At 59.3% G+C, this 19,394-nt stretch overlaps 1 protein-coding gene across 1 annotated transcript in view; it reads left to right on the plus strand.

The window, feature by feature from the left end:
- Positions 1-19,394, plus strand: part of PRDM16 (PR/SET domain 16) — a 308,400-nt gene that overhangs the window by 263,924 nt on the left and 25,082 nt on the right. The window contains 4 exon segments of the mRNA XM_021095209.1: positions 9,041-9,143; positions 15,313-15,526; positions 17,268-17,415; positions 17,880-18,033. Of these exon segments, the coding sequence (XP_020950868.1) occupies positions 9,041-9,143; positions 15,313-15,526; positions 17,268-17,415; positions 17,880-18,033 (619 nt within the window).

Genomic DNA, 19,394 nt, shown 5'->3' on the forward strand with positions numbered 1-19,394 from the left:
AAGCAGTTTGAGGCTCTTGAGGGGAAGAGTTTTGCGTTCGGAAGTGCCAAGCGCACACGGCCACGAGGCCCTGGGACCCGCCGGAGCCGCCAGGCTCAGCCCGGACCAGGCGGCCCTCCCCCGCTGGCCACCGTCTGGGGAACTCGAGGTCCCCTCTGCGGCCGAGGCATCTCCAGCTTTTCGCTGAGAACCCCACGTTTGGAAAATAAGGGCATTTCAGATTGGAAAATATATTGCAGAAATAAAGCAAAAGCAGAGTCCTAAAACGAGACGATGAATAGTCTAATGGTACTTAAAATAAACACCCCACCCCCACCCCACGCTTTTCCTCGTGGATGGACATGAAATGCGAGCACAGCAGAACTCGGTTTAAAGCACGTGGAAAGATGGTCCTTCTGAGGCCCCTTCTTTGCAGAGAGCCTGTGTTCTTGGTTGTGTGTCTGGAAGCCGAGCGGCAGTGGATAAAACACCGGGAGTCCAGGACCAGGACCACACTTTTGTGAGATGCAGAGTTTAAAAAAAAAAAAAAAAAGTAGGCTCTAGATTTTTTACTTAAAAACGTCAATGTTTGTTCGGATGTTTAAGCCAAACGTAAGCAGTGAAGCAGGCATCTTTCTGTGGCAAGAGCTTTTGAAAAAGCAAGCAGACTCTCAGCTTCTCCGAGAAACTCGTCTTCAAAGTCTTTGCTTTATTGTTAATATTTCAGGTGCACTTTTATTTCAGCCCCACACGGGGTCTGAGTAGAATTAATTGCTTTGCAGCAAGCCCTGCGTCTCTTCGGGACCAGTGGACAGGAGGGTTTTCGCTGGGGCAGAATAATAGTCCTGAACTCAGGGGGTGCCTTTCATTTAACCCCGTTTTATCGCCCGTGCTTCTCCATCTTAGAGGCAGAAACATACCTGGTTCTATTGCTTAAACCCAATGGGATTTCAACATTTCATCCTCACCTGCTGGATATTTTTCTGCTAGGACCCTAAAAATAGGAGATTCCTTGCCCCCATTTTAGCTCTCACACTAAGGACCAGGCTTCTCGTTTGAGCAAAAGCAACAATGGAATGTCCTGAGGCAGCGAGATTCCTCCCTCTGGGGCGTTTCAAACCCTCCATCCTCAGCCAGAGGAACCCGCGCTCTGCCTCCCTGGACCACGTTGAGGGGGGGGGTGATTCCGCTGTTACCAGGCAACCGAGATTCCACTGATGTCCAAACTTCACTGCGTGGCAGTGACCTCCAAACGCCCAGAAAGGCAGGAGCCAAGAGGCGCAGATCTCAAAGCAAAATGGGCCGTTGTGGGATTTTCCTTTGAGAAATTAGTACAATTTTACATTCTAATACTGATAATAGCGAAACTGCCCTGAGAAACACACAGACCCTCAGTGTGTGTGGGTTTGCGTGAAGCGAATTATAGGAAGACCTTTTTGAAAGGGAGATAGTAGCTTTTGAACTATTTTTTAGACAGTCCCTCTCAAAACCTGGCTTGGGCTTCCTGTCAGGAAGGGTACACGGCCTCAGTGGAAGGCCTTTCTGTCCCCCAGGCCTGACCGCTGGGAGCTCAGCTTGCTGCACAGCCACCAGCCCGGGCCTGTGTGGAGCTGGAATAAAAACGCCCCTGAAATATTAGTAATAAAGCAAAGATTTTTGAAGACAGGCTTCTCTTTGAGAAGGAGACATTACATGATATTAATGGGGTTTCTCAGATTTCCATAATCCCAAGAGTTTCTACCTGGATTTCCTGGCACTCAGGGTACCTCACACACACACACACACACACACACACACACACACACACACACCCGCCCGCAACCCAGCACAGACGTGGAAGGAAGGAGACTGAACCCAGGATCTGAGATCTATGAAACAGTTCTGGGTTTTCCAGACAGGATTTGGTAGCCAAATCACTTCAATCAGAAAAGCACTGACCTGACCCCTGATTCCAGAGGGCCAGGGAGGGCAGGAAGTGGCTCCCCAGGGAGACGAGGCAGCTCTCGCCCGGCTGCCAGGGGCCTGGCCTCCCAATGGTCCTGTGTCCTCCGGGGAGACTCATACAGGGCAGCGGGCTGAGGCCAGGGAATCTGGTCCTTTCAGCTCCTCAGGCCTTGCGGGTGTCCAGATGGGCTGTGGGGTTCTGGCCTCTGGCTGCATGGTGGGCACTCAGGGAGCCCAGACACTGGGCTGTGCAGCCTCCCAGAGCCCAGTCCAGCCAGGCCTCATTCTCCTGGGAGCCACTTGGGCCCCTGACCAAGTGCCCCACACCCAGCTGCATCTGGCACAGCCCGGGACCTCGGTGCAGACGAAGGGGGCATGTGTGCTCCTGTGTGGCGTTTCTGGCAGGGGAGCCTGGAAAGAACTTGCCAAATGTCTCGAAGTTTCCACAGAGCGCCCCCCCCTCAGTGTGCAGGTGTGCGGCTGTGCAGGCACAGAGTCCAGGTACCCCTCCCTCCCAGACAGGGCCACGGGAACCCAGCTGTCTCCCCCCGCCACAAGCCATGGGACCACAGGGCACTGTTCACGGCCCCTCCAGGCGCTCATCTGTGCCCCTCCTGGAGCCCCGGGGCTCTGAGCGGTGGGCAGCTCCTCCACCTGGCTCCTTGGGCACCAGTCTCTGCCCTCCTGTGTGTGGCTGTGGGTGGGGACCCTGGGGCAGCAAGGACCAGCAGGGCCATGCATTTCCTCCTGCACGCAGGGAAGGCAGGGCCCCGGAGCCTTAGTCCTCCTTGGGAGGCCAGACCCCCCTTCCTCCCTGCGACTTCGCGGCTCTCCCCTCCCCCAGCAGCCTCCAACTCCTACTTGACTTTGCAGAAACCCGGAGACGCTCTGGTCACACCTGGGTGGTTCTTTCTCCCACAGTTATGAGCGAATAGGTTGGTGTGAGAGGTTTCAAGAGACACAGACAGGCTCTGTTTCTGGATCTGTCTTGATGTTAAGAAAGAAAACGAGAGCTTGGAAATAAAATGCCCACGAGCAGCAGCAGCAGCAGCAGCACAGGCAGGGAGAGACCTGGGCAGGGCCGCCTGCTCCCCTGTTCCCATGTCGCCACAACAGGGCAAGGATGTGGGTAGCAGGAGGCCGGGTGGCCAGTGGGCCTGAGGATGGTCCCCTGGGGTGCTGGGGTCACAGGCATGTTGGGGAGCAGGACTGGGGCCTCGGACCCCCAGCGGCCCTCAAGAGGGGCTGCAAGCCCCCCTGCGCCCCCCAGCCCGGGGCCGGGCAGCATCCGGGAAATGCACCACGGCCGGCACATTCCGTGGGCAAACGAGGGGCTCGGCCTGAGCGTGGGGGCCAGTCTCCCCGGAGTGAAGGCAGACAAAGGAGGGTCTCCCCCACAGAGCCTGTGAAACAAAGGCACATTTCATTAGCACGCGAGCCGGCTGATAACCACGTCACGCTCGGCGAGCGCCCGCGCTTGTTTCTAATGAGAACCTGGTGTTCCCAGCCGGGCTCAAGGCCTTTTCTTTTGCTTTCGTTTCCTCTGCCCGGTGTGCACCGCCCCCCGCACCCGGCACCCCCGCACCCCGTGTCAGGGCGTGCCACCTGCCAGGGTCGGGATTTTAAATGGCAGGCCCCTGGGGCCACTGCCAGCCACGCTCTGCCCTGTGGCCCGACGGCCCCTCTGCTTTCATCCCCCAGGATTTCTGAAATGGAAGCGCCTCAATGGATGGGCCGGTTTCAGCGGCAGCTTCCAGACAATTACATACAATTTTCCCTGTGAAAATGAGAAGGACGCGGGCAGTGTGTGTGCGCACTTCTTAACCAATTTCCAAAAGGCTTTGAAACCAGAGCAGGTTTGTTTTGAGTCAGAAAAAAGCTGTTGCATTTTCATTCTTTGGAGCAGACTGTCCCTCTTTTGGGCAAAGAATAAGGTACAAATTCAACTGTGTCGTGACCGTCCTGGCATCTACCAGCATTTATATTTCCTCCCTCTTAATTAAACGGAATACGTTCTTAGAAGAAGCCATTCCAGAATGATGAAGACAATTTCATGGACCAATAATATACACATATAGTTAAATCCAGGTCCAAACAGTATACTGTGTATTTCTATAAATACAATAACTTAGAGATAATGTAATAATTTATAAATAATACATATTTATGTAACATCCAGGTAAAAACAGTACAACATAGAAAGAGGTAAGGATACAAGCGTTTTATCGTGTTGAGCTGCTGGGAAGATGACAGAATGCAGAGCAGCAAAACGGAACGACTGAAGCACACACTGCTTCAGCCACGCGTGGGAACAGGAGACAAGCCTGATGACATGCCTTCTCCCCTCCCACCCAGCAAAAGGAACGGCCTGCCTGTGCCTGGAGGCTGCGGGGGGCAGGGGGGCAGCCAACCCCGAGCAGCAGTCCCCTTGCCCCTGCTCCGGAAACAGCCGCAGCCAGAGAGGGCCAGGGGAAGGAGCCCTCGGTGAAGGCAGGGCAAAGGAAGATGGAGACCTGCCTGGACCCTCCCTGCTCCATCCCGGAGCAGGGCCTGGGCTGCTTTCCAAACTCCAAAGGCTCAACCCCTCAGCCAGCCTCAGGACGCCGGGGTCCACGCTTCCCCTGAGAGAGATGGGCCTACGTTTGGGGACAGTGAGGAGTGAAGAGACACAGTGACTTTTCTAGAGGTCCCAAAACACTGAGGCAGCGTGAAGGCCAGCTTGCCGCTTGGGGGGGGGCCCGGAGGAGACCAAAAATGCCCGGGGGACCCTCGGATCAGCATCCTCTCTCAGAGGGCGGACTGGCCCCTGGGCCACGTGCTCTGCAGTGAGCTCTTAGAACAAGTGACTCTTGCTGTGCACCCCCTGTCGTGCAAAGCCCCTTGCACAAATTCACGCACAAGCAAATTCTGAAATCTAGGGTGGAGAGATGTTGACGCTTGAAGATAAGCACCATGAGAGAGGTTTCACCTATTTTTCACAAATACTCCTTTGAAGCATCTCAAACAGGTCTGAAAGAAGGAAGCCATTGTCCCCGTCTCTTTCCTCTCATGTTTTTAAGAAAACCGCGTGCTCGGGGGTGGGGGGGAAGACGGCTGCAGCCTGGATTCAAGCTGCTGGCCGGTCATCTGCCATCGCGTTGTTTCTACCCAGCGAAGGTTGGACTTTTGCACCTGTTCAAATTTTTAAGTTCTCAGATCAAGCAGGGATGAAATGGGGGAACTTGAAGTGTTCATGTTTGAAAATAGGACCTGTCCGGATGAGTTGATTTGGTATTAGACACAAAAACAAACAAACTTAAGGAGAAAGTCACCCAAACTGACAGACGTTATAAATCTGGCCTATTTGTCTTAAAGACCATGGTTGGGGGAGATAAGAAGATGGCGTTGATTTTCTTAAGAGGCTGGGTCTCCGTGACCACGGTGGGCGCGAGCCTTTCCCAGGCACTTTCTCGGTCTTTTGTTGAGAACGTGGCCACTTAGCGGTCCCGGAGCTCTGCTCGCGAACCGGGACCTGTCTCTGTGTCCAGAGATGGCCGATGGCCCAAGGGGAAGAGACTGGGCCGGGTGCTCAGTACAGTGGGAACCCAAGGCCCCGGCTCGGTGTCACCACCCACGTTTAATAAAGTTGTGGCCGTTACACACAGGTGGAAATGCTAAACCGCGGCTTTGACTTGGGGTCAGGTCTGTGTGGCATTGGTAGTTTTTAAAAACCGTCTGCACACACAGGTACGAGCGCTAGTGACCTCAGCGGCTGCTGGGGTTCCTCCTGTCTCAGATCCTGAAACCGGAAAGAAAATCCCAGCTCCGCCTCACCACACAATCCAAAGGCCACCGGTGTCAACGGTGTCCTGTCGCGGTGCCGCCATTTAGAAACTGGATTTGGTACTCAGACGCCGAGCCTGTCAACAAAAGCGCTTCTTTCCAAACTCCCGCTCTGAGCCTGGGAACCAGAGGGCCCCCAAGGCCGGGTGCCTTCGGCCCTGAGGCTGCCTTTTCCCTCTTGTGAAAATCCTCGGGGCTCAGCCCTTCCGAGATGCACACCTGGCCCCCGAGGCTGGAGGCAGATTATGCACCAACTGGAGGAATTCTTGCTGCACTAATAGCTTACTGCAGGCCGCCAACACAAGGGGCCTGGCTCCGTTCAGTGCGCAATTTGTCATGGCCTAGAAGCCAGAAGACCGCCCAGGCCTGTCCCACCTAAGCCCGGCCTTTGTCCCGGGAAGTTGCTTGACCCTGCAGACCAGGAACCACGACTCTCTCTGCGCCTCTTGCTGATAAGGCCTCAGTGCCACTGGGAAGCGGTGGTAAACCCCGGGGCTTTTGTGTGGACCAGATACCCCGTGGGGGACCCTGAGTCCTAGGCAAAGGCGGCAGAGGCCGACCGGCTGCGTTTCAGCAACGTCTGCGTCGTCGTCGTCGTCGTCCTCTCTCCTGGTGACCGCCTCGCCCCCTCCTCCAGGTGGGAGCAGGTGCGGGACACCCACCGGCCCCTGGCCCCGCCCCGGCCCTGCAATTAGCACTAATAGCGATTAATTCCGTCTGCCGCTCAAAGTCCAGGGGGCCGCGGCCGCTCCGCCGGCTCCGTGTCCTGCGCTCCCGTCCTGAGGGTCCCGGCCAGAGAGGGGGCGCCCGCTGCGCACAAACCTGCCGGCGACCTGCACGCTAACCCTCCGGCGGCGGCGGCGGCTGGGGAGGGTCGGTTCCCCCGGAGGCCAGGCGGCCTCCCAGGGGTCGTCGGAGAGATGAGCCGGCAGGTCTCCGAGCGGGTTGGAGCCTGCGGAGAGGTCCAGAGGTCGGGCCCCCTGCGAGCTGGCAGGGACGTGGGGGGCGGGACCCGGCAGCCTCTCCCCCGCGGGCGGGGGGGGCTCGGGGGGCTCGGAGGGGGCTGGGGGAGGGAAGGGAAGGAGTCAGGCGACCCTAGAAGGGGGGTGGGGGATCCCCGGAGACCCCGTGGCCTTCTGTAAGAGCGCGGGATCCATCGGAAGCCCCGTGGCCCCCGGAGGTGGGGATGGGGATGGCGGGGAGGGAGGCGGGCCGCGCCGGCCCCCCGCAGCCAGGCGGCAGCGGGACCCAACAGCCGGGCGGCGGGAGGATGCGGTCGCGTTGAGTGTCGCCCAAGGAGCCCAGGACGCCAGGTCAGAGCGCGCCGCCCGCCCGCCTCGTGCGTCCTGGGCCCTCGCGGCGCTCGGCCGGGGAGGATGCTGCGGGCGGGTCCACATTGCCCTCTAACGGGGACCCTCGAGAAGCCACCGCGCGGTCGGGGGCCGCAGCCCGAGCTCATGGACAAACCGGCCCACCCCGCAGCCACAGCGGGCTCCTTCAACGGGCAGCGGGCATGCGCTGGCTGGGTGCGCTCCCCAGCGCCGGATGAAAGTGCGACCTTCTCGTCTGAACAGTCCCTGCCACACCGCCCTGGAGGTTCAGAGGCTCCGCCGGGTTTTGCTGGAGGGTGGGGTGCAGTTTGGGTCAGATTTTGAAGCACAGCTGGAGTTTTGATCTTTTTAAACAGTTATTCAACCACTGTGTATTTGTTCAGACAAAATAATGCAAAACTGGGATCTTAATAACAGTTCATTGCAGAAGTAAGGGGCAGTTTCTATTCTCCGTTTTAAATTTGCCGTCATTATCTTAGACACGCCAGGGAATAATTGCCAAGAGAAGTTACTGAGGATTGCAGAGGCAGGAACTCTGCCCTCGGAGATATTTGTGCAGGTGAATGTTCTGCTGGGCACAGTTCCACTGCCCAAGTGTTGAGTGAGGCGTCTGGGGACTCGGCGTGGCTCTCTGCCTTTTGAGAGTGCATTGGTGTCGTTCTGGAGTTGGTGGAGCTGGCAGTTTGTGGGGCCGTCCACAGCTGGACATGGGGGGGGTCAGGAAATGCGGGCTCACAGCCTTCCAGCCATTGAGGGGGAGAGGAGGAGATGAGCAGACGGGTGTCCAACTCAGTCCCTGGGGCACCTGAACCACGTCCAGCAGCGTCTGGGATCCCAGCCTGACACCCAGCCACCAGGTCCTCCGGGGGAGGGTGTTGCTAGAGGGCCTTGGGCGGGAATGGCCTGGAGAAGCCTCTGCCTCCAGGTCTCCCTGGGGCCGAAGGGTCTGTCTTGGGTCCTGCTCTGGCCTCCCCACCAGTCCTGGGGCTGAGTCTTCCAGTTGCTGCTAGAGCGGAAGAGAGACCCAAACACCGCACGCCAGCGTGCGCGGCAGCGGAGAGCCTGTGAGAGAGCATCCCGCGGTCTGACTTTAAGGTGCAGGGTTCCTGGTATCAGCCCTGCTCGCATGAGGGGTGGCTGCCCCCACCCCGAGGAGCTCTTCCCTGCTCTCCAGAGAGGGTGGGGGCTCCTGGAAGGGTCTGGAGAAGTCCCTGAGCTCCATCCCCCACGGCTCCCTCATGCTGCCCTGCTGAGTTGCTAGAGTTTTCCACCTTGGCAAGCTAAGGTGCTGCTCCGAGTCCTAAGGCTAGCCCCTAGCCCCCAGAGCGTGCTCCAGGCTGCAGACCCTATCCTGACCCCCACCGCACCCCTATCCATTTTCAGGGGTGTTCCCCATCTCCGACCGCAGATGGCTGCTGGCACCAAGCTTGCAGTGGGCAGGGGCTCCCCGTCACCTCCCCTTGCACACAGTGTCCCACCCATGTGATAGTCACTCCTGCTGTCCTGGTCCCCGGAGCCTCTGTCTGGGTTCAGAACCACTTTCATAAGCATCCAGATTCACTCTCGACCCCCGAAGACCCCCCCTCACCCCAGGCAGCAGGGTGCCTTGTGTACCTATTGACGGAGGACTCCTGGAAGCCACCCAGGCTCCCATATTTCCTGCTAGGACACGCCTCGCTTGGGAACTTTGGGGCTTCCTCACGGATTTCAGTTTGCAACCCCTTTATCAATATCCAAAGTCTGGATAAAACAAACAAAAAATAGACTCCAGTCCTTCTGAGCATATTCTGCCAAGTTCCAAAGGGGAACCTCTTCGCAGCAATTAGAAGGCCGGTCCAGTGCCCGGCGGGCCAGCCTCCCCGAGGAGCCGTGTCAGTGGCACGGGGGCTGGGCATAGACGGGACGGCTTTTAAAGCAGCAAGGATCAAGACGCTGACCCTCTCTCTCTGGTTTCTCCATCCTAGATTTATTATAAAGTCATTAAGGACATTGAGCCAGGAGAAGAGCTGCTGGTCCATGTGAAAGAAGGCGCCTACTCCCTGGGGACAGTGCCCCCCAGCCTGGACGGTAAGCCCCCAGCCAGCAGGCGCAGAGGCCTGGGGGCTCCCGAGGCCTCTTGTCGCTCGGTGCCCCATGGCAGGGGCCGGGTGTCCCCCAGCTGCTGCCCACGGCCTGCCCCTCAGACCCCGGGGAGGGGCCGAGCCGGCACTTTCCTAACAGCTTCTCAACCTGAGTGCGTTGCTCTCTCCCTCGGGTTGTACGGGCCACACCCTGAACTCAAGACAGGACCAGGGCGTCAGACAATATGGGCGAGTGGGTGTCACGCTGCCTCACATCTTTGCTGTGGTCAGAGTCCTGCGGGATATTGCAAACTATGTGATTATTATCAGCAGAAGCAGCGTGGTTTGCTTCCCTCGCGCCCTAAAAACAAACAGGAGTTTCCTGGTGGCTCAGTGGGTTAAGGAGCCGGCGTCGTCACTGCTGTGGCGCGGGTTCGATCCCTGGCCTGAGAACGTCCATGCGCCAGACAAGCAGACCCCATTTTGTTGGGAAACATTCACTCCAGAGCGCCGTGCCCGGGGAGCGTTTTGGTCTCGTGGAAGGGAGAGCAGTGACCTCGAAGGCACCTGTGTATTGGACAGCAGTGCCCGTCGGTAGTTAAAGGCGAATGCCCACAATAAACGCAGAGGGAGGGTGTCTTTGATGGAGAAAAAGGCAAGGCTCTGCAGGGCCTCTTCCAGCAGGACCGCAGCACGCGCCCCAGGGTCCTCTCCTCTCGGCTGGTCACCATGCATTTGTCCAGTAGGCACACTTCAGGCCTCTCTCCGCGGACACTTGAGGCAATCCCAGCCTCGTCCAGGCTGGGATTCCTGAAACACAGGTTTCCCTTCCTTCATCCGTGCTGCTGAGCAGTATGCCCGCTCCCCTTAGGGCTCTGGGGCAGATTTAAGGCGCAGAGGGAAAGTCGTTGGAGGAGGCTGGCCACGGAGGACTGGCTGGTCCCTTAGCTCCCTAAGTGCCCCACTGAGCAGATGGCACCTCGTCTTTGAGTGAGACCCCACACGTGGGCAGAGAGGCAGGCTGTCCTTTGCCATCTCGGGAGCTGCCAGCTCTGCTGGAGAAGAGGGGAGGTGGGGTTTTCCCTTCCGTCTCCTCCCCGCTCCCCTCCCCTCCCCTCCCCTCCAGACGCTCCAAGGCCATGATCAGTGCCACCAACGGCAAGGTCCTGTGAGGAGGCCCTCCTATGGCACGGCTCTGGGAGGGCCGTTGGCTGAGCAGGGAGCCTGTGCTGGAATGAGCAGGAAGGCTTTCTAGTCCCCATCGTGGACCATGAGCTGTTCCCAAAGTGACCTGCCCGGAAGGACAGTTCTATGAGACGGAGTCGATGCAGCCTCCCCTCTAGACTTTGGTTTTAATTAACCGTCAAGAAAAGCAGAGGGCGGGAGTCCCTGCTGTGGAGCAGTGGGGCAGTGATCCAGCTTGTCTTTGTGGAGGCACGGGTTCAAATCCCCAGCCCAGCGAGGTGGGTTAAGGATCTGGAGGAGGTCGTAGCTGCGGCTCAGATTCCACTCCTGGCCCGGAAACTTCCAAAGGCCGTTGGTTTTGGGGGGAAAAAAAAATAGCAGATGGCTGAGTTCTGGGTCTCAGGGGCTGGTTTCATTTTATTTAAAATAATTGTTAAAAAAAAAAGGCCTGTGGATCTTCGGTAACACAAAGAACTCGCAGATAGCAATGCCTTCCTCCCGAGGAGCGCGCTCAGCCGCGGGTTTCGTGGGCGCAACGCAACACGTCTGCCTTCCTAAAGGTGTCAGGAACCTGGATTCCTATTCCCCTGCCGACCCCCGATCTTAAATAACCTGGGTCTACATTTTCCCAATAATTGATCGAACATCTGCGGCTGGTTGCTTTCCGCACATAACAGTCCGACATCAGATATTTGACTTTCCACCCTCTTTGCTGTCAAGATTGCGCTGTCACCTCCCAACAGCCATCCCCCCCCCCCCCCAGTTAACTCCAACTCGTGCAGAGAGAAAATGTACAACTGTTCCTAAGATAATTATCATAAAACATCTCTCATCCCAGCCCCAGCTAAATGCAGCGGCCCCTTATCACGGGGGGAATTTGGAGTGGGCTCTGGAGGGCTTTGGAGCCTCCAGTCTGGCGGATTAGCATGTAGAGGCCACATAATTGTGTCCCCGGGTCCCTGAAGCCATTAGGCACGGATGTATTTTGCTGTTATATTCCTGCTCCGCCATGAAAAGTTACTGATGGAACTTCCAATAGACGAGTAAGACGCAGACTTGACAAACAAGGCATGGGGCCACCGCGGCCTTGGTTTGGTTTGGTTTAAGGAGAAGATGCAGCATCTGCCCGTGGCCTCAGTCCCCCAGCCCCCCTCTGCCCCCCCACACACACTGAGACAAAGAGAGGTCAGTGCTGGATCACAGTTCTGCCACCCTCGTCGGGGCAGGGCTCTGCTGGGACAGCGTTGGGTGTCACGGGAGAAACGGGGGTCCCGCCTTGGCCAGTTCACCGTGGGGAGCAGCACCGGTCCTGTGGGTCTGGTTCTGGAAACGCTCTTTCAGAGCTGCCGCTTTGTCAAGAAATTCAATTCCAATTTTCCTACCAGCGATGCAGAGCAGAGGGAAGCCACTTTCAGATTCATGAGTTCCAGGGACTTTTTATTTTGTTTTTACTCTTTCAATAGAGACGGGAGAGATTTTTCTTTCAGGAGAACTTCTTGATCTTGAGGGAAAATAAAGAAAATCATTTCCATTCAAATATGCCTTTTTCTTCTGAGAAAGGCTCAAAATTATTAACTTTTCCCACTCACCAAAAAAGGGCAAGAGGATGCAGTGTGTTGTGTATGAAGCACGAGACAGATAATCTAATCTAATCTAATCTAATCTAATCTAATCTAATCTAATCTAATACAATACAATATAAAATGTAGTATAGTATAATATAGCATAAAACAATACAACACACTGTAACACAAGGTAACATACTCTAGTATTTCTTTAAAATGGAATTGCTCGTGCTAGAAAAATGAAAACCTCCTTGCCCGCGCCCAGCCTGCCCCAGGTGTGTGTTCAGTGCCAGCCTTGCCTGCGTAGACGGTGCTGAAACACCTGTCCACACAACAGCAGGGTGGGCGAGGCTTGGGCGTGTCCTGTCCCCAACTCCATCCTTCCACCTGGACACACCTGGGTTGCTGGTGGGATGGGACATGCAGGAGAGGGTGCCTTCCATGGCTGGCACTCTCCTTTGCCTCCAGGGCGCCTTCAGGTGCTTTCAGAGTGAGAACTCGGCTGGATTTTCATTACAAATCCAAATGCCGGATCCAGGCTGCAGAAGTAAGCTGGTCAGCATCCTGGATGGGTGGGGTGGCCCTTTCTCTTGTCTTTGTTTTCAGATTTCAACTTTGGTGATTGTTCTTTGCTGGGGGCGGGAAGGGTCAACGCAAACTGGCATTTCTAACTTCAGGATGCTGGTGGGAGGACCTACCAATCACCCCTGCTCAGCCGTATCCCAGCCCAGGAAATCAGAATAAAGCCCCGAGAGCAGTTGTGTGGACTCCGTCTATCCAACTCCATTCTAAAATGGTGTTCTTTTTTATTTTATTTTATTATTTTTTTTCCTTTGGTCTTTTTGTCTTTTCTATGGCCTCGCCTGTGGCACATGGAGATTCCCAGGCTAGGGGTCCAATCGGAGCTGTAGCCGCCGGCCTCCACCAGAGCCACAGCCACACGGGACACGAGCCGCCTCTGCAACCCGCACCACAGCTCCCGGCAACGCCGGATCCTTAACCCACTGAGCGAGGCCAGGGATGGAACCCGCAACCTCATGGTTCCTAGTCGGATTCGTTAACCACTGCGCCACGACGGGACCTCCGGAGAGGGTGTTCTTTTTTGAAAACTGTTTCTCTGAAGGGTGATTGACAGCGTCGTGTTGATTTCTCCTGTACAGGAGCGTGTGTGTGTGTGTGTGTGTGTGTGTGTGTGTGTGTGTGTGTGTGTGTGTGTTGTCTTTCCCGTTCTTTCCCGGGACGGTTTATCCCGGGACATGGAGTGTGGTTCCCCGGGCTCTGCAGCAGGGCCTTCGCTGTTCACCGTCCTCGATAGACGAGGTTGCATCTAAAAGGCTGTTCTGGGTACCGGGACCCAGACGAAAGGGATCCACGTTTCTAAGGACACGGGAGGCCTGTGGGGAGGTGATAGCGGGTCCCCGCTTGCTGTCCACACTGGGTGCATTTCTCACACCCTCAGTGGAGACTTGGAGCTCTGCCGCCTGCCTCCTGGGCGCCGGGCAGAGTAGGGGTCCACTTACACGACTCAACCACCTTCTCTCTGGGGCCCGGGCCGCCCGTCATTCCCCCCCGGCCCCCAGCCCCTGTTTACCTGTTGCAAAGCTCAGGGATCGCCATGCCTTCAGTATCCCTGTTGTCTTCACAGTGGGCATTTCCCTGGAGAGCGGGTTCGTGCTCCAGTCCCGATGTAAAGGCAGCCTTGTAGTCCTGCCCAATGACTGCTTTGTAATGTGCACGCTCCTCGGCCACCGCCCCCTCCCCCGGGTCACGTTCAGGTTCCACGCTGGCACCCGAGGCCTCCACGGGCTTCGCCTTAGAATCCCCTCTGACTTCCGTCTCCGGTGGGCCGCGGCCCCACCGCCTCTCCGTCCTTCTGCCCAGCAGCTCTGCCCTGGGGGCCCTGTGTTTTTAGACATTTGCTCAGAGGTCCCTGGCACGGCCGCCCTCCCTGCCTCCTGTATCCCTGGCTTTGGTGAGAACCAGCTGGCCCTCTTGCCTCCTTCTGGTCCATTCTGTGACTCAGCCTGCATCTGGGGCAGGTCCAGGGCTGGCCTTTCCAGGATATTGGGGGCAGAGCTGCTGCACCGCGAGTTGAGCTCAGGTTCTGGGTGTTGCAGTGGGGGTCCCCAGACTCTGAGCACGAGCTGCTCTCCCCCGCCCACTCGTGTTTTCCTCCAAATAAGCACTTTTTGGACAGCAGCCTCATGTTGGCCAGCAGGCAGGGATGCCCGAGGAGGTGCCCCTGCCCAGTCCTTCCCCAGCCCAAACGGCCAAGGTTGCCGAGCTGCCCCCTCCCTCTGCACTCCAACACCAGGAGGGGACAGAAGGACCCCCTCTTCCTGTCCCCACCTCCCCCACCCCCCAGCCCCTGCACCGCAAGGGTCAGGCCCTTTCATCAGCTCGCAGCCCGAGGTTAAGGTTCTGCTCACTGCGGGCCTGGAGGTCCTTGTTTATGGGACACCCACACCCACTCACCCCCACACACAAATGCACACATACCCACCCACACATTCACACAAACACGTGTATACGTAATCCACACACAAATGGGCGTGCACACCACGCAATAACACATGATCAGTCACACACACACGTGTGTAAACTTAACATGCATGGCGTGTGCACATGTAACACGTGTGCAGAGAAGCATAGCCATGCACATGTGCCAAGCGTGCACACACATTAGCACACAGATGTGCAGCCAGGTGCACCAGGCGCACTAGCGTGCACACGTGTGCAAGTGTGAAGGTACATGGGTGTGCATGTTTTCACACCTGCAGCCACTGACAGAAACATGTCTCCCAACACGCACACGAGAGCGGATGCACAAAAGTGCCTGCACATCCCGCAAGGCTGCGCTGGTGAGGAGGCAGCTGTGTGAATATCCCCTGCACACATGGCTGCACCCCCACGCATGTGGGGCACACACGCATTGACACAGCCGCGCACACGCACCCACATCTTGCCATTCACTAGTCCCCGGGCCTTTCGTGCAGGGTCTGTGCAGACCGGGTGATGCGGGTGGTCCTGGCAGGGAGGGGCTCACAACAGCTGCCAGCCTGTAGGGGGGGGCCTGGAGGCCGTCGCCGGGGACCCGCAGCTCCCAGCCGGTTGGCTTGGCAGGGTCCTCGGGGCACTGCCTCCCGTTTGTGTGTCTCACCTTGACCTTGCGATTTACAACACACGTCGGAGCCTTGTCGCCTTTCTCGCCTAATTCGTATGCCAAGCGCCTGGCCTGGCTTCCTTCTCTGCTCTCGAGACACAGGGAGGCGCCCAGTGCTGCTCGGTGCCTTTTCTGGGGCAGATGCGGGTCCCGGGCAGCCCGGGGGGCAGGGGGTGCGGCGGGGACAGTGGCATGGGAGGCGGCCCGGGGGCTGGGGCTGGGGATCCGGGGCCCCGCCCACCTCCCGTCCTCTCTCCCTGCAGAGGAGCCCACCTTCCGCTGTGACGCGTGTGACGAGCTCTTCCAGTCCAAGCTGGACCTGCGACGCCACAAGAAGTACGCGTGCAGCTCGGTGGGGGCCGCGCTCTGCGAGGGCCTGGCCGAGGAGCTCAAGCCGGAGGGCCTGGGCGGCGGGGGCGGCGACGGGCAGGCCCACGAGTGCAAGGACTGTGAGAGGATTTTCCCCACCGAGTACAGGTGCTGCATTCCCCCCCCCCCCACTCCGGAGCCACCCCGGATGTAGGGCCGGGCCCTGGGAGGGGGCCCTGGGAGGAGCGGAGGTCAGCAAGGGGCAGGCGAGTGTCCCCTCCAGGGCGGCAAGGCTGGGGCAGGTTCCCCGGCCCTCTCATCGGCCGTTGGGGACAGAGCAGGCCCGTGAGCTGGCGGTAGGGGCCTGTGTGTTCCCGGCTCTGACCGTGATGACCAGGCCCCTGGTCAGAGCCCCCTACCGACAGAGGAGCCAGGAGTCACCGGGTCGAGCCGCCTCTGGCCCCGCCGTTCTGCGGTCAGGGCCGAGTTGTGGAGACAGACGGGAAGGCAGTTAGGAACACAGGCCAGACCCTGGGAAGTGCAGGGGTCGAGCCCCCGCCGTCTTCGTGGGGAGGCCAGACCAGGCCGGGGGCTGCTGCCCAGGGGGTTCGCAGACCCTCTGCACGCACACACGGCTCCTCAGATGGTAGGCAGGAGCAGAAAGGGGCCACCCAGGGGTCTCCGCACCACCCTCCCCCCCGGGCACCAGCCTCTGCTTCCAGGAGACTTCATAGACATGGGCGCAGATGCCAGGCCAGCTGTGGGACGGCGGCCGTGGGCCCCCCCGCCCCGGCCCCGAAGCCAGGCGGGCGTCAGGACCTGGAAGCTGGGGCCCTGGGGACCGGTGGGGAGAGAAGCGGGCCACAAGGGCCACCGTGATTACACGCCCAGCGCGCACCCACCCCTCCTCCCGCCTCTGAGAATTTCCTCCAGGGCAGCCCGGCAAAGTCAGAGTAAGACCCCATCAGGCCACTAACCGGCTGTGGGATTGCCGGGAATTGAACGCCAATCCCAGCACGGCTCCCGGGGGACCGGAAACCCTCCACCCTGAACAGATGACTGAGAAAATAAGAGTTTGGGCAAATCCCGACTGAGGCCCTCGGCGGTCAGCGCTGCTCAGAGGGTCTGTGTTTTCTTTACATAAACACATAAATCACAATTAACAGCAGGGAAAAGACACAGTCTGCCGGGTGCTCGGAACCAAGCGTTTCTGATCTGAATGGATGGCTGGGCCCTGATCAACGGGCCGTGATGTATTACCGCTTCGCTCATGAAGATTAACGGTCATACCTGGACGGACGGGGGGGAAGCGGTGTGTCCCCTGAGAGGAGGGGCCTCCAAGCTGCCTGTTCCTCCCAGCGAGACGCCCCTTCCCCCGGCAGCGCCGGCCGCCCTTAGCACCTCATCACCTCTCGAGGCGACCCCTGCCCCCTCCCCGCCACCTCCTGCTCTCTGCCTGGCTTGGTCCACCCGCCCCCTCAGGCCGCTCAGGGGTGGCCCTGGGGCTCCTGTGCCCCCACTCTGGGGCTGGCAGCGATGTCAGAAGTCTCTGCACCCCTTTTTTCTTAGGCCCAGGGTTAGGGTCAAGGTGAAGGCGGCCCTGAGGGGCAGCCAGAGTGTGAGCTGGGGTCCCGCCTGCCTCTGGATGCCAGGGGCAGGGGGCCTTGGGTGAGAGACAGCCCTGGCCGCGCCCGGGATCCTCCCATCAGGCCGTGCCTGTCCCTCCAGCCCGCTACCCCGTCCAGCGAGGAGGTGGACAGACGGTCCAGCAGGCTTTGCTCTGCTCTCTGAGCAGGGAGCCGGCGGGGGGCGGGCGGCTCCAAGGGGCTGCAGCCGGGTTGGGTGGAGGCCCTGCCCTCCTGGGCAGCGGGGAGGGGGCCCCACGGTGACCCCCGTCCACTGTGCTCAGCTTGGAGCAGCACATGACTGTCCACACGGAGGAGCGTGAGTACAAGTGTGACCAGTGCCCCAAGGCCTTCAACTGGAAGTCCAACCTCATCCGCCACCAGATGTCCCACGACAGCGGCAAGCGCTTCGAATGTGAAAACTGTGTGAAGGTAACGTGGCCCTGGGCACCTGTGCCCCAACCGCCCTGGGGCTAGGGCGGGCCCCACCCCGACTGGAAAGGTGCAGGTGGAATGGGGGACACGGGCCCCAAGCCACTCACGAGGAGACGGGGTGCGCTGGGCCACGGCTGGCGGACACCTGAGCGAGGCCAGACCTGGGGCCTCCTCGCTCCCGCTGGAAAGGACCGGCCGCCAGGTGGCAGAGCACTGCGGCTGAAGAAGCTTGCTGAGCTCCCGCCGCCCGCACCCTCCTGGCCACGGTCCTCCTGGGAATCACTGCTAAAGAAAGAGTCAGGGCGGCCTGACCGCTCTCCTGGGGCTGCACAGGGGTCTCCGCTCCCGCAGAGACCCCTCTGCCAGGCTCCGCGTGGGGGCGAGGGCCGCGAGACCCCATGGGGGACCAGAGCCGGGCCCTGGGGAGCAGGTGGGGGTGTGACACGAGGGTCTGCCCCCAGGTCTTCACGGACCCCAGCAATCTGCAGCGGCACATCCGCTCCCAGCACGTGGGCGCCCGGGCGCACGCCTGCCCCGACTGCGGCAAGACCTTTGCCACGTCCTCAGGCCTCAAGCAGCACAAGCACATCCACAGCACCGTCAAACCTTTCATATGTGAGTGGACCCCAGCCGGGCCCTGAGGCGGGTGCTCTGAAGGCCAGGCCAAGGCCTGAAGTGCCCAGGCCCTTCCCCACGCACGGGACCCGTCTGTCCAGAAAGCACGTGGTGGCGGCGGCGGCGGCAGCGGCGGCGGGCGCCTCGGCCGGGAGAAGCCCGGCCCGGGTGCTGCTGTGTGTCATCACTTTACTCCCGCAAACCCTCCTGTCCTGGGGCTCGTCTCCTCCTGCTCCAGCCTCCCTCCCCTGCCCTCCCGGGCCTGCTCTCACTTACCCTCCAGCGGCGGGGGGAGGGCAGAGGCGGTGAGGAAATCCGGAGTCCCGCAGAAGGAGCCTGAGCCCACCGCCCCCCCCCACTTCCTCTCTCCCCACTCGCATGGTCCACCCTGAGTCCCAGGAGGTGAGACGATTCTGCTGATGTCCCCCAACAGCCTTTAGGGAGCCCGGGCTGTGCACCCGCACTGTTCCAGGCAGCACCGGACGCCTGTCCTCGTGGCACCTACCTGCTGGTAGAGGAGACAGAGGCCAAGCCATACAAATAACAAGGGCACACGTGGCAGACACATCACCTGGGGTCGGGGTTGGGGGCAGGGTCAGGAGACTTTCCAAGTGCCCAGGTGGGTGCTGGCCCTGTCTCTGTGCAGAGGCCAACCGGTCCGTTGGACGAGAGGCGTTCTAGCAGAAAGCTGGAGGAGGCAGGGGAGCGGCGGGGGCACTGCCTGCAGAGGAGGTGGAGGAGACGGGCCTGTGAACACAGAAGCCTTGAGGTTGGGGTTGGGGGGGCGGAGTCATAGGACCGGGATCAGGGGTCACAGGGGTCAGGACGGAGGGACCCAGAGGGCCAATGCAGGGCCATGACCCAGACTCTCAGAGTGTGGAAGGAATGGAAGGTTCCTCCCGGCCTGACATTGTGCTGAGTCACCGTTTCCGTCACCTCACTGCTGTCTGCATTTACACAGATCTGCAGAGTCCTCGTTCACACCGGCGTGCGCGGAGCCGTTGTTCACACAGATGGTGCCCAGTCCCCAGTCACACCAACACAGCAGCTGAGTGGTCGTGCCCAGGGGATTGTGCTGCGTCATCCTTCGTACCAGCACTGCGCGGGGTCAGCCACACGCGGTTGTGCTGAGTCATTGTCCACACACACACGATCTCAGAGCATCCTTTACAATCTCGTGGAGCAGGGGCCACACCATGTCCAGCTGAAGGAAACTGGCAGAGAAGGGCACAGGCTTGGCCAGGTTAAGTGACCAGGCCCTCGAGGCCAAGCTGCCGAGCCCAGATTTCAGCTCAAGTGGCCCGGCCCCGGACCCCAGGCTGGGTGGCCTGGGATATCTCAGATTCCATCGCACCAATGTC

The sequence above is a fragment of the Sus scrofa genome, chromosome 6, assembly GCF_000003025.6.
Source record: "Sus scrofa isolate TJ Tabasco breed Duroc chromosome 6, Sscrofa11.1, whole genome shotgun sequence".
Lineage (NCBI taxonomy): Eukaryota > Metazoa > Chordata > Mammalia > Artiodactyla > Suidae > Sus > Sus scrofa.